The sequence below is a fragment of the Oryzias melastigma genome, linkage group LG14 (assembly GCF_002922805.2).
Source record: "Oryzias melastigma strain HK-1 linkage group LG14, ASM292280v2, whole genome shotgun sequence".
In the NCBI taxonomy this organism is placed as follows: domain Eukaryota; kingdom Metazoa; phylum Chordata; class Actinopteri; order Beloniformes; family Adrianichthyidae; genus Oryzias; species Oryzias melastigma.
In genome coordinates, this window is record NC_050525.1 from 10582235 (window position 1) to 10597954 (window position 15720).

The 15720-nt window shown below is 38.2% G+C and overlaps 1 protein-coding gene and 1 long non-coding RNA gene across 3 annotated transcripts in view; one reads left to right on the top strand and one right to left on the bottom strand.

Annotated features, from left to right (window-relative positions):
- The window catches only part of LOC112142646 (seizure protein 6 homolog), a 115019-nt gene that overhangs the window by 31525 nt on the left and 67774 nt on the right, over positions 1–15720 (bottom strand). For both annotated transcript variants that reach the window (XM_024266156.2, XM_036215146.1), the window contains exon 4: positions 2442–2634. In XM_024266156.2, the coding sequence (XP_024121924.1) occupies positions 2442–2634 (193 nt within the window). The remainder of the gene's footprint in view (positions 1–2441; positions 2635–15720) is intronic.
- On the top strand, positions 856–3806 carry LOC112142647. Its single transcript, XR_002918617.2, has 3 exons — positions 856–1821; positions 3142–3272; positions 3621–3806. It is a non-coding gene; the product is annotated as an uncharacterized LOC112142647 (long non-coding RNA).

The following is a 15720-nucleotide window of genomic DNA, read 5'->3' on the forward strand; positions in this document are numbered from 1 at the left end:
AAGATAAACAGACATTGTTAGCAGCATGGGAGATCAATGTCATGCACAAAGCAAGAGAGGGAGAGGGGAAGAAATAATAGACCATCATATTCACTTAATGAAGTGGTAGCCATTTTTTTCCCATGCTCTTGTAACTGTCATGCATTTGTCATTATGCTTGATCACATCTAATGATTTACTTTTCAGAAGCTTTAATCTTTCCAATGGCAAATGGAATTCAGTCCTGAAAAGGTTGAATGAGAAAGTTTTAAATGGAAAGCGCTTGTACACATCATTGGCTGTATCGTCATGAATTGCTGTATGGCTCTAGTAATTAAACTGAAATAAATTGCAAAGCAGTGAAGAGTCAATCTTATGGAAAAAAGCATAATGTAAGTAATTAATCATTGTCATACCTGTTTTTGTTTTGCATCTCTTTTCCACTCATGTTTGATTTTATCTACAACAACAAGGAACCCCTGCTCTTGTGTCTTTACAAATTAAGCAAGCATCCTAGCAGTCATATAAAAAAAACAAACAAAAAAAAACTTAGTTTGAGCAGGCTTTCTGAGTTACTTTCTTTACATTTTGAACTAACACAACTTTCAGTGTCTTAATACTGTATTTTCGGCACTACAAGCACACCTAAGTCTCTTTTCCACCGAGTGGTCTGGTCCGGTATTTTGAATGTTTCCATGGTACAATGGACTCATTAAATAGTACCGAACCGTACCTCTTCAGGGCTCTCATCGGTTGTAGATTCATAGAAAAATAGAATGGGACTGTTAGGGCGTAGCTGCTGTAGCCAGCTGTTGATTGGCAGAAAGTAATGACAACACTACAAAGTACCAATATAGCGCTAAGCTAGCATTTCCGTTTTCCACTTTACGGCGGTATTCCTCTTAGCCGTAAACATCATTAGATTCCTGTTATACATGATGTACAGAAAGTAAAGCAAGAAAAAGACGAGCTGCTGGATGACCTCCAATTTTGTTGCTTTTCTTGTCCTCGCACTACAATGACGCAATGACACGCTAGCAGTCTACACCATGCTTATGCCGTGAAAACAAACCATTCAGTGGGAGCGAGGCTTAACTGAGTGGAAATGTTCACCTGGACCATACTGCGTTGCTCCCTAACATACCGGGCAGTTTTTTACATTTTAAAAATACAGTGTGTGTTTTCTGCAGTCACAAATATGACTAACATGAACAGCTATGATGTAGCTGTTTTTTTTTTTTTTTACACGTTACTAACAAGGTTGGGAGTAACTGTAGTCACGCTAACATTTGTTTTAGCATTTTGTTTTTTTTTCTTCTACAATGTGCATATTGGGAATTTAATTTATTGTGAATATGCTTACACTTTAAACCACTGACTGTGTATGAGAGCTGGACTGATTGGCCCCTCCCCCCTTGTGTACCAAACAGGAAGTGCCTGCTGGTCCCAAAAAGCCAAAATCCCATAGACTTCTATTGTAAAAAAACAGCTAATAGTCATTTTAGCTGTCAGAATACCAATGCTGTGAGACAAAATTTTGACATGTTTTTGTTAAACTAATTTGATATTTTTGCTGTAGTGCAAGTTGTTCAGTTGCCTCAACAAACATTGTGTTGAACATTCGAAGCGTTTAATTGACAGATTCTCCTGAGTTCGCTTTCAGTGGAAGGGGTGTCGTCTTCTAACATGCTCACTACTGATTGGAGAGAGTGGTTGCCATGGAAATGTAGACTCGACCAGCACGGACCACCCACAGCTTTCTGAGGACGTCTGGTTCCAACGTGACAGACGTGTAGAGTAAAAATGGGGACTGAATTGACTGCAATCGGTTGAACTCCAGAAGTAAGTCTTTTTCTATGGCTGCCGTCTCACTTGCTCTGCCTAGTTCTAGTCATATAGTCAATGCTTCAAACATGGCTAATGTATAGCGTGTTACTAATGAGTTCTAGATTTACAGTGAACGCAGTTAATAAAAAATGACTGACGGACTGTTCTGTGACTTTTTGTCTCGCCTAATGCGCTTTATTCATTAAAATTTCATTATATATGACAAAGGTTCAAAAATAGACCATTCATTGACGGTGCGCCCCATAGTGCTAAAAATATGGTACTTAAAAATCATTTATTTTGTATACTTTTTTACAAAGTCAAGCAACAAATTGTTAAAAGTAAAAAACCCAAACTTTTTAAATCAGGTATACCTCCTTGGGTAGCTCACAAAAATCCAAAGATCTTAGTTTAACCCCAACTAGATTTATTTTCTTAGCTCTTGAAGACCTGGTGTTTTAGTGCTTTTCTATTAACCCAGCCAACTGTGAGAAGTCAGAGGATTTACAAAGGCTGGAACTCCCCACAAATCAGCTACACCTTCAGAAGCCCTTTAGATGAGACATGAAACATGTAGAAGAGAATCAGTTGCCCTTCGTTTAATTTCTTTTGAGGTTTCTGTGAAGTTTGCTCACCTTGATAATGAAGCAGGAGGAATCCTGAGTTGAGCCGTTGGTCGCTACGGAGACGGATGGAGATCTGGTTGCTCCAGCTGCGCAGAACGAGGCCCCTGATTAGGACCGACTCATTGGCGAGGATGAAAGGTTCTTGACCCCCTGTGTCCTCCACAGTCACCTGCTCTCCCTCCAACACGCTCACATTCAGGACCTAAAACAGAGACGATGTAGAGAAGAGACTATTACTAATTGACTTTTGCTGACTTGAAGCATCTTTTGAGACCAACAAAGTCTCAAAAGATGCATGTTTGGTACAATTTTAGCAGAAGTATTCCCCCTCATGTTTTTCTCGACATCATGAGTTTTACAACACAGACATTGACCACAAAAAAGGTGTTTTCCACATAAATGTGAAGAAAAACAAAGCTCCAGCCAACACCGACGAGTTTAGCTGCAGCACTCTTGTGTTTACAGCCAACTTTATTCTATTAATGTCGCCGAAAAACTGGGTCACCTGCTGTGGTGCTTTGCCCACTTGTGTACCAGCACAATTACAGGAAGATATATTTGGTTTAGTTATTTCGTCGTTAGCTTGCCGCTGGACGACACGCGTGTTTCTGAGTAATTATGGTGTGTAACACACATGATTCATCCTCTTCCTGTGTTCTCATTGTGCCTGCTAGCAACTCTGTCAACAGCGCTTTACTTTTCTCAACAGGTTGAACGACATCTGCAGCTAAATCTGGCAAAGGAATCTCAGGAGTACTGCGTGTGGTTTTAGCTGTCTGGATAATGGAATACTGACACACTTTGCAACTACATCTGATTGATTCTCTGGAGAACTATAAAGTAGGACTGCTAATCCAACAGCAGGTCATGATTATTATTCTGCTTGAAAGAGGAAAATGCTTTCACCTTGACTTTATAAGGTTAACTTGAATGAGGCGTATGGGATTTGATGGCATTTTTTACTAAATGTAATACCTTGTTTTTGCTTTTATCGGTATAAATTTTGCAGCTTTGTTTGCCAAATAAAAATCCAATTTATATTTTGAATTTGAATTAGCAAGTTTCTACTGGCAGATTCATGACTTTTTTCGTAATAAGTTCTGAGAAATGTTGAGAATTCAGTAAATGCAGAAAAAAAACAACTGTCAGCTATTTCTAATAGGAGGATTTTTTGTGTTGTCTTTGCAGGATGGCAAACGACTAAGAGCTTAAGGCGATGTTTTGTCTATATTGTATAGAAATAAACTGGTCATATGTAAAATGTATGTGAAAAAAGGGAGAAAAGTTGTGATCTTTGACGTGATATTTTCAGATGCATCATGAATCAACAATATTAAACCACAGAAGACGTATGAACAAACCGTGCAAAGAATATCTAAACCAGCACCTCATTGAATTTCTTGCCTTTGACATTCAGAGCACTGGGCAGGAATCACATCGCGTCAGCACCCGCCGCCGGCCCTTGCGATGCTTTGTTTTATTTAAACAGTGGGATTCCCCTGGTCCGCACTAGTTCAGTCAGCTGCTAGGCGCCAGCTAAGGGGTCCGCCTTGTGTATCTCCTGCCACAGGCCTGGCATGAGTGCATTAGCGCCCGCCGTACCCGGCCCGCTACCGCAACCCGCCTTCTGTGCGGCAGCAGACACTGACCTACGAAAGACCCCTCGCCTGGACAAACCAGATGTGGGTATAGAGAGACCCCCACTTGATATAGACTGCAAGAGGGGTGAAAGATCGGCTGATTTATACAAAGTGAAGCATGCACGAACCGTGTAATTATTTAGCTGTTTATATGCAATTCATCAGTGATGTGTGGGTCAATTACGTCATTTTAACATGATATGTGCGCTGTATTCATGATATTAAAGTTATACATTGGTGGTAGATGCATTAAAGTCCGTTAGACATACGTGGAATGTTCATGGAAAGCCACAAATTTGTGTTTGGATCTAGCAAAAGACATGATTTACGTAGTAATGACAAAAAACTACGTAAAATCCACAGAGACACCTTAATTCTCAACCCACCAATGGCTGTGTGACATGGTCTTTAAGTGCAGTGAGTTTTCTTCAAATAAACAAAAGAACTTGAGAGAAAATCAACATTTAGAGGTCACCTAAAATGTGGGGTTAGCTTTTACATAAAGTCAGCCAAGCAACAAAAATATTTTTACATTTTAGCTTAAATTTGGGGTCACTTTTAGAAGTCATTTTTACCCCCTTGGACCATGTTAGTATAATAATCTGTTTCAAATGGTTCATTATAAACCATAATAATAATAATAAAAAAAACATTGAAACATATTAATCTGATTATTTAGTTTCTTTATTGGGGTTTTCCCACACTTTCTTAACCCAATACTCCAGCGTATACATCTTTAACCACCCAGAAAGTGCTAACAAGGTCATAGGATTAGAAATACCAACATGACATTTGTGCTGAATATTTAAGACGGCTTTAATAATAGGAAAGAACTTTCTAATAGACGGTTTAGTGTGTGCACCAGCCATACCACTCCTGACATCATGCACTTTCTTTGTGGCCTCACATCTTTGGGCGGCAGAGGCATCTGCAACAGCAGCTCTTGACTATTGTTCTGCTTGACAAAGGGAAATGCTTTCAAGTTGATTCCGTGGGGTTATTAACCTGAATTTGGCATTAGGGTTTAATAGGCTTTCATTGAAAGTTATCTGGCCACGGCTCTTATCGAATCACCTTATCACATTCAAAATCCTCCCTTGTATCATTATTCGATTTAGACTTTCACTTTGTGAATAAATTATATTTTTTTATAAGTTAGGAAAACAGCTAAAAACCATTTATGCAAATGGTTTGCATAAATGGTTAGACTTTGAGGACTTTTTAAAAATGCATAAAATGCATCTTCACCGTCTCCAGCTTCTGGACTTTAATTGGACTGAGCTAACATTTAAGCAGATGGGAAATGGACCTGTTCTGAGAGGCAGGTGTGTGCCACAAAGCAGAAAAAAAGGAGTTTCCCTCCATAGGCTGGTGTCTCTGAGGTAATACGTGTGAAGGAGTGTTGGAACATTAGCCTGGAAAAGCTTCAGCGGTGGGCGGGATGAGCCCTATTCACAATGTTGGCAGCCAAGTGAATTTGGTCGTGTTGACTAACCGTCACTCAGTCAAATGGGAGCTGTCAGGGAGAGCAGTGAGGCTAATGGACAATGTGAGCCTCAGCTTGGAGGTGACTTCTTCTGGAAGGATGCATGAGATCAGCGCTTTTGATTGATCCGATTCTAACTTTTAATTTTTTTATTTTGAACTCAAAGCCACTCTTGCGGTTTTGTCATAAAAAGAAAGCAGTCACACCCATAGGTAATAATATATTTTTCTACTTTCAGAAATAATCCCTGTGTTGTTATAAAATTCAGCAACATGGTGAATAATAAATGAAAGCTGCATGACTTAAGAATCCCAGATTCCCCATTCCTCAAGGGCAACAGCAATGACACAGCCTGAGGCACTTTATTTCCCCTTTTTCTCAGAGTTAATATAGAGAACTTGAACATTTTGTAAATCCAGTTACATCAGCTCGACTCAGAACTTCATAATCCTTCCCATTGAACAGAACAGTAATTATCCGTCATACTTTACATTTATAGTCATTCATTTAAGGAGTTAAGGGCAGGTCATTTGCAATTGCAATTTAATCTTCTTGAATTTAATCCTAAATTTAGAAACCGAGTGTCCTGAATAATAACTGTGTTTTTAATTCATTTATTTTTAACCTGTTAAGTTTCTTTGATGGGTCAGTTTAGAATATGTGACAATCAGCAAAAAAAACACGTACTAAGATTACTATGGGAACTTCAAATTGCATCCCATTACCCCTGCACTAAATGTAGTGTGGAATCTCTTGATTTGTTTAGCTTGTTTTTACCCGTCATCTTGAGAGTACCAATTAAACAAAATATCCAAAAGGCTTTTAGGCTTTTAGTTATTTGCTCGGAAAAAACACTGTCATGTGTTCACGCAGCATCCACTTGTGTTTATTGAACTAGCAGTCAAGGCTAGACGCTGATCTGCCATAACTCTTATTATCTGATGTCTCCTTGATTGTTCACCTAAAAAAAAATGTGAATAACAAATTCCAGTTTAAAGTCAGTTTCAGGCATTTTTTTTTCTTTTAATCCAACTATTTTTTATATACATTAAATCATTTACTTTCATAAAGAGTTTTATTCTGAATATTGAATTTTGTCAACAGGAACTTTATAAAAAACAAAACCAGACTGACTTGTGCCTTAATACAGACTAAAATGCATGAGCTCTAATGCTCCCCAAATGCTACAAACTCTGTCACAAATGTGCAAAATATGGAGCATTTGTAACTTAATTCATCACAGGGTTACAAACATGTTATAATAATAATATAATACTATCATTTTATGGTAATCTTTTGATTTTTGTAGTTTTTTTAGCCTGATGTGTTCTATGGCTTTTTTTGTTTGAACATATACAATGTATATGGGTAGATTGAACTATAGAGACCTTTATATGCCCAACCCCAAGTTTCACACCTCTCTGGGTTTTATTGCACTGATCCACTATTGTGAGTTGTACTATATCTGTGAAATATTAGTTATTTTTCATGACTTTTTTCCTACCCAGAAATAAAACGACTCAATTCCTGAAGCTCCGCCTGCTGCTGCATGTGGGTGTCGCCCATTTCACGATGTCATCTTAGAGCCTTCGGCAGAGTGTCTTCGTTTCTCTCTGATAACTAAACTCTTTATAGTGAGGATTGAACAGTATGATACACTTAAAAAGCTAAAAAAGTTGTTTTTCAATGGTATGGCCCTTTAACATGCTTAAACGATTTTTTAAAGGAAATAAAAAAATAAATAAAATAATCCATTGAGTAAAATAAATTGTGGAAAAAAATGAGTTTTCAGATTAAACAAACAAACAAGTTTTTGGCTCGACTGAAAAAAGTAATTTATTGAGAATCTGAAGAAAATCTTTTATTTTGTGACTTCATATATACCCTACTGGTCATGTATTGGCTTCAATTGCTGCCAAAACACGAGGTTTGGAAATCTAAAATCCCTATATTTTACAACTCACTAAAATCCAAAATCTGACAAATTTCTTCAATTCATTTCCCATGCGAAATAAAAATCTCTTAATGTTCCACAATGTTTTAATTGGGCCATTTCAATTCTTAATCTGATTAAATAATTGCCTCAATTCTGTCTAATGCACTTATTCATGAAATTATTTCAAAGTTTTACTCATCTAAGTACTGCACTTCAGTCTAAGTAAATGAAGGCTATAAATAATAAGATTTGCTCTGACTTTTTACACATTCATTTACTTTCATTTCTATTTTCTCTTCTGATTTTTACTCTTTTATTGTTTGAATCACTTTTGTATTTATTTTTTTTACCTTTCTCAGTAGCGTCTGCTGAGAGGGGGGTCCTTCAAACCTTTTCCAAGCCTCTGGTGTCAAAACATGAATATGAATTAAGGTCAGGCCGATTTCAAGTTTTCAATGATGCAATTCTTTCGAAAGGTGTGCTAAACTAGCCTTTTTCTTTTCTTTTGCAGCCTCTATACTTGCAGTAAATCTTAATGAGGTCTTGGCCACCCTTTGATACTTTCACATACTGATTTATTTTTTTAGGTCTGTGCACACCGGAGCATTTCTGCAGTATTACCAAGCGACGTGCGACACTCGAAGAGGATCCTATATTCAGTGAGCTCCATCAGATTGCAGATCTGTGACCATGTAGTTTACATATAGCAGTGAGGCTTATGAGGGATGGGTGAGCAGATAGTGGACAGTGAACATTTGGACTGATAGATAGTTCAGCACCGGAGGGCTCAATCATCTGTCATCCACCATGGGACCCGTCAGTGCAGCCAGCAACAGCTGTCCTGCCTCAATTATGAATCATTGGCCTTGTCAGGAGACCTCAGACTACCTTATCTTCACCAGTGCTGCTGCCAAATGCCCAGAGGGGCTTTTTTCACAATGCAAAAAAAAAATCTCTCCTGCACAGACACACAGGTGTGCATGTACAGTGGAGTGGATGTATGTAACTGCACACACATGCATGTTGTTCTGGACTGTTAAGACTTATTTTAAATCCTAGCTGGAACTTCTGCCTCAGCATAATCATTTGTGGAACTAAGGTTTTGGCTGACCAAGCAAACTCCTGCACCAACCACAACTTTATCAGAAGATCTGTGCACTGTGCGGTTCCAGTTGGAGCAAAAAGGAAAATCGAACTCCAAACAATACAAGAAACCCAACACTTTCCATTATAAGTGTTCCCTTTTTCACAGCAACTTTTTTTTCTCAGAGACTAATCAAAATAGGAGGACCAGAGAAGGTCATCTCTTTCCTCAAGCCACTGCCTTTTCAATCAAGCTACTGTAATGAACACCCTTCAAGGCTGCAGCACAACTGACAGACACACAACTGCACATTCAATGCAAACAATGAAAGAAAATATCTCAAATATTGTTTCTAAGGAGCGCAGGATTGGACGGAATGAGCTGTGTTATCCGTGACCTTTGTAGAACAGAGAGTTCTTGTGAGCTGCAGTGCCGAACAATGTCAGCGAGGAGAGATAAAGATCCGTCCCATCACGCCAAACACAAGGGTCCCTCACTTAATCTGTGACCACCGCGGTTTCACTGCGAGGAGATGAACCCAATCATTTCCTTCAAGCAATTAGCCACTAACTGTCCACCGTTGAATATATAATGACATCAAAGTTTCTCCCGAGGCTCAGAAATCTAAAATCCGTCGACTTCTTGCACCTGCCGCGTCATCTTTATTTGCTTATGTTTTTGTTTATCGCGCTGGTGCTACGCACAAGATGAGTGAGCCATCCACCGAGACTGACTCTGACTGATGTTTATTGCTGAAAACATCTGGTGGTGCTCTAAAACGAACATTTACATCGACTCGCAGGAGCTATTGCAAAAGGCAGAAATGAACCATGCGTAATCAAAATGACACGGTAACACAATACATGGAAAATAAATGACCCAGCTGTTGGGGGCAATGAATCAACTTCCACTGGACTCAACAGCTGCGGTGTCATCATTACTGTGATAAAACCCACTAGATTGCACTGTGCAACATACTGGTAATGTGCCCTCCTCACAGCCACTCTGTCTCCCGCTTGCATTTGAGTAATCTCTGTACACCAGATCGAGGTGGCGTTTTTGTGTCTTTCCTAATATATTCATAAAAACCCAATGAAAAAAAGAGCAGCACTTACAGGATTCATTACGGGAGAAATGTTATCTTGCTTGAACATTCACCTCTATATATATATATATATGAAACAGCCAAGGCCATATTCCGTTCTCCCTGCTTCCCAAACAATGGATTTTAAGCAATCAGCAAAAGCCGAGCGTTAATAGGAACACACAGGAGCCAGAAGGTGAGCACAATGCTCACTAGCTTATTGTCACTTACATCCCCTCTGAGTGAAGGACCAGCCTAATTTCCTGAGACCACTAAGCTTAAGCACCATGTAGTGATCTCCAGTTTTGTTTCCTCCAGAGATGAGATTCCTGCTTTCAGATAAATCAAGCCTACTTTGTGGGCCTGACAGCTATATTTATTTGCTGCAGTCTGCATTTCTGCATACATTTAAATCCATCCGTTGCTCATAACTCCTCATATTTTCCAGCCTTCTTCTTCTTCTTCTTTTTTTTTTTTTGCTCCTATCATTATGATTCTGGAAGACCTGGAGAGCACTTAGCCTTCCACCAGGCAGATTTCTTTTTCTATGACAGCGAGCTGGATGGAGGAGCAATTAGCGTCACCTGAAAGCATTCCTCTCAGGATAGCTGGGGTCCATGAAAACTCATCTCAGCAAAGCCAGACACCCTAAAGAGCTCATCACAATCAGACTGGCCATCTTTATGTCCTGGCTTACTCGCCCAAAGCGCAAAATAATGAAAGTTTCCTTTTGCCTCATTTCAAGTTGATTAAAGGCAAACCTGCTCTGGTTTTCATTACTCACCGCGGCCCGTGTGCCACATCCTGCATTGTTTGTGCCGCCAACAATTTGGGTCACTGAGCATTTCCAAGATCACGTATTATAAAGAGGAACTTTGCTTTTGCAAAAATGTCAACCTCTGCTTTTCTTGGAATTACAACACTTTCTTTCTGGTGGCCATTTCATCCGATCGGAGCCGTAGCTGCCGCTAAACACCAACAAAACAAATTTAATTCCTTCGCTCATCAGAAACCCTCAGCCAGGGTCAGTGCTTCCAGCATTCTGCTTCTTTTGTAAGAAATACTGGAATTAAAATTAGAGTGCAAGGATCAATGCAGCAATTGAGGCAGCACTGAGAGGGGCCTATTTGCCAAGTATTGGTGCCGCTTATTAACATGACTATTGATTGGAGTCAGAGGAGCGTGGTCAGAGAGGCAGCATCAAATACCAATCGTTAACCCTCAAGTCAGGATTAGCTGTAAACACTTGGCATGCTCTGTAACGTCTCAATCCTTAGAGGAGCATTTCATTGATGATCCTCCTCCAAAAGGTCTCACGTTAGGTGTAATTCATTTGCACTTCAGGCCTTGAGCTCATTATAGATTCTTACATTTCATTTGCTTTGTTTGGAATTGTGGGAAACAAAGTTTGACCAGCTTCAAAAGCTATTTTTTTTTGTTAATTGGCAGACAAAGAAGAAGTTGTAATTGGTGTCACAGTTTCATATCCTTTAATATTGATTTTTAAACTTTCTACCAAAATGTGTAAACTAATACATGAAGTATTTAAAATCTGATATTACAATAAATTAGATTAAAGGAAATTAAGACTAGAAAAAGAAGGAAAAAAGCCTGAATTTGGTCTCAACAAAAGACGAGTTACCCCGCACTCAAAAACTACAATATCTAACTGCATACATTCAATTTAAACTATTTGTTTTAAATTTTTAATCAAAACCAGTTCTTTTCAAGATCAAAAAACAAAGTTAAAATCAGAAAAAGATTAGATTTTTTTCAAAGAAGCATCATCATATGATTTTAAGCTCTATCCTTAAAGACTTTAACATCTGGGCTCCTTATTTTAGCACTACAACTGATTATGCGAGTGAACATTGGACCCCAAACTGTTTATTTTTAGTTTTATTTCGGTTGCTTTGATAACTTCTGTTTAGCTTTATATGTAAGGTCCATCAGGCTTGCAGAGGTTGGCCATGCTGCTCTTCTCCTTTACTCAAGATTGTGTCGTGAGAGAACACGGCAGTTCACTGAAAAAAGGGAAATATTCAATCAATTAACAAAGAATGTGTAATTTGTTACATTTATTTTAATTTTCATCAAATGAAAACTTTGGGTTGATGGTTACTCAACTCAAAAATCAAATTTAAATAATAAAAACAATATTTTTAATGTAACAAATTACAAAACTTTTGTTAATTGATCCAATGTTTGACTTTGTACAGTGTATGTTAAAATGTCGACAATTGTGACCACTGACTCTATTACTTTTATGTTTATTTTAAGAGGAAAATTCCCACTCCAATTCCAGGAAAAGTCCCTCTCCAATCATGTTTTGGTCTATTGTAAAAGTGGTATTTTAATTATGCCATTTTTAGCCAAAATCATTTTTAAAAACTGTTGTTTTCTAGGACATAGTTTCTGCAGAGCGGCAGTAGTTCATCAAATGCCCCTAACACTTTCAACCTAACCTTGGTGATGGAAATTATGCATTTTATTATATGTTCTTTGACTTTATATTTCACCAACTTTTGACCCTTGTGTGCAGCTGTAGTGTATAGAGCTCAGGAGTCATTCGATTTTGTTTATTCTTTGTCAGAAGACTTTGATGATTATTTAGAACATTTTATGTGCATGACATCATCATCTGCTCAACAGCTTGTTTTGTGCTGCTGCGTAAAAAGATGAAGGCTCCTCCTAAAACGCGAGGGAATCTGCAGACTCTCTTTCCAGCGGGTATCTTTTTTAACTCTGTTGAATAAATACACTTTATGACAAATGTACTTTATTCCATCGGATCAAACAATTTTCCACCACAAATATGGCGAGTACTATTGGAGCAAATCCAGCTGTTCAGTTTTGATCCAGATATTAGCTCGTAAAGACGTACACGGATCTATTTGATCTGTTCGATTGTTGTTTGTGTGTAATACTACAATATTTTACAACCATATTTTTTTCTTCTGCTCTTGATTCACCACAATTTGAAAAAAGAAATATGTAGAAATGCAATTTTAAGCAGAATTTTCTTTATTTATGTCCTCCATTATGAGGAAAATGCTACAAGCTAAAAACACTTTTTTTTGAGTGGGTCTTTAAGCACTAAAACATTTAAATACAGGAACTAATGATTCTATATTTTTACTTTTACTTTAAATTATGAATAAATGTGTGATCTAAATAGGAGTTTTTCACTTTCAGACTGATACAATCACACAGTCCAAAAACTTGCTTCTGTTGACGTCATTAAATCGTCTCTTACTTGAGTTCATGGAAGTTAAAGAGGGAAATGTGTCTATAGACGGGGTGTGGTAACACAAGAAGGATGTAGTTAAAAGAATTCTCCCAAAACTATTACTCCATGGTATCTATCCTGGAGCTAAAGTTGGGCATCTGCTGTACTTGATGTAAATAGGCCACAAAAACAAACATATCCATGTTGGTGACACAGACGAGACGTCACTTGTCTTGCAGCTGACAGAGAAAGATCCAAACATGATGAAAGCACCTGTGTTAGTTTCTTTGAATGACAAGGTACAGCGGGAATGCTTGTTCTGGAAGCTGCATCTATCCTGTTGTTTTTGTTTCCAGTCTTAATACAGACAAATAGCAATTCCACTCTGATATCCTTCACAGTATGTGAGCTGATCTCTTCATATTCACACATTCAGGCCTCTATTTACAATGTTTTGGTCAAGATAATTTTTTAGAATGTATGTTCATAAATAAGCACAGACAGATTTTACCTGCAATGCTTATTTTCTGGTTTCCGTGGAGTTTAGAAATTGCTTTTCATGCTATAAAATTATGCAAACTCTCTTTTAGATCTTAGGGGCAAATCTGAAAAAAATAATAACAAAGGTTTACAAAAGTGTGATAAAAGAAAATGTCATAAAATGTCATAAAATCCACCCCAGTCATTTTCTATAATGATGTCAATTTAAGGCTGCCAGCAGATGGAAACGCTGCTGCGCTTAGCCTTTGTGGTGGTGACAGAACATCTAAGTGCTCCTCTGTCCTCAGGAGTGCAGAATGTTCCATTCAACAGACCAGTCAGAACTTGTGCAGAACCTGAAATATAACACCCAAAGGGAGCTAAGCCAGCGTGGTGAGAAATAGGGAGAAACCAGACGGCAGACAGATGGCCTGGAAGGAGTCGATATCTAGCTTATCCATCCAGATTTATTTGATCAAACATGAAATCTCCCAAAAAAACTAATTCATGGATGGACTTGGAGCAATCTCCATCTCTGTCAACAAATCTCTCTCTGTCAGGATATCAATTTAGCAGATCGACTATTTTATTGGCTGCATAATCCAACAGTACAATTGATTCAAAAGTACTAATACGGCCTGATGGGAGTTTAAATCCTCACACTCCCCAATAAAAACATGCAAAACGTTTTAGTTTGTCAGGATAAAGCATAATTCAGAATGTTTCATTACTTTTATAACCTTTAAAATATTCCAAATTATAAGAAGATTAATTAGTAACACAGTGGAATAAACTCCAATCTAGTCACACTGCAAAAATGGAATCTTGAAAAGAAAAATAAATTTATTGATAAAGTTTTTTTTTTTTTTTTTTTTTTTAGTAGTAAAATAATCTTAGTTTAAGAAAACATATTTTAGTGCAGTGGCCCTTAGGGAACTCTATCCTGTATTTTTCAATCCTACCCCGCTCTGACACTCCCGCCTTTGATGGCGGCCATTATCAGCCGTCTGCAGAACTTCACGACGAGCTGAATCAGGTGTGCTCAAGCAGGGCGGCGTGGAAGACATGCAGGACGGCGAGCCCCGAGGACCAGCGCTTGTGAATGTCTTGTGATAGAAAATTATTCATTTTCTGAATTTTACTATTGTTATTTACAATTTTCCTAAAATGCTCCTCAATTAGCTGATGTGTTTGACAGATTTCACTGTTAGACAAAAAAAGATTCATGTTTAGAATCATCAGTTCAGCTGTTTCTCAATACATTTTGCAAAAAAAGTTTATCTCTGTTTTTCAAGGATTGTTGGATTATTGTTATCTGCAAAATATATTAATTGATTTATATTTTTTATGTTTTTGATAAAGATCTCTACATGTATGGTAGTGGAATTAAGAACATTAAGAACGAACTTTATGCAAGTCTGCTAAACAACTTTTAGCTGTTGCTTTTACAATGTAAAGCACTTTTTAGTTCAATAATTTATATTTAATTTGACAAAATATTGATGTTCATTTAGCATCTAATGGATGTCAAAATTATCTTCAAAAGTGTATGTATTTTATAGTAAGTTAACAGGAAAACTTTTGTTGACTTTAGGATTTAAAAGTGATTCAGTTGTGATTTCTATCACTGTAAATTGATTTATATTTTTATTGTGTAAAATAATTTACATTACAACTGTAGGATTTCTCTGGTAACCCCAGCTACAGGAATTACTCTGTAAAAACAACAAAAAAATTCTTACTCCATTTGTTGATTGTATTTTTTTGTCTAATTTTTATTTCAATTTATTTCTAGGATATCTGTGATTACATCAGCCTATTTTTATAAACAGATAATTGTTTCTGGATGCATAAATGCGTTAAAACTTTTAATCAATCGAAAAGTCCAAACTTCCCACTCAGTTTGAAACTCTCCAGGGGACTCATTATGCAGGACGGAGGGTGTTCGGGACAGATCTCAGAGACAGTCTCCTCCTTTTCGGGACTTCAGTCCCTTTCTCTACCCTGAGCTGGATCTGGTGGGCTTCTAGCTTCAGTCTGCTTTAGGGTGCAGTGGTGGGGGCGGATCAGAACTCCCAGGCGGTACTGAGCCCCTCATCTGGGCCGGTGGGGTGTTTGGGGAGTGTGGGGTTTTGGACGGGGGAACGATCTCTGTCCGAGTTGGGGGCTTGTGGTCTCCGAGCTCCAGTTGTTATGCTCCTCTCAGGAGGCCTGGGGGGGCTTGTGGTGGTCCCTCAGGTCCTGTCTGTAAGCGGCTGGCATTGTGTGAATGTCCTCAAGCGCTTTCTCCATCCTTGCAGTGGACCCTAGGTCTGTGTGTGTGTGGGGGTGTGTGTGTGTGTGTGGGGG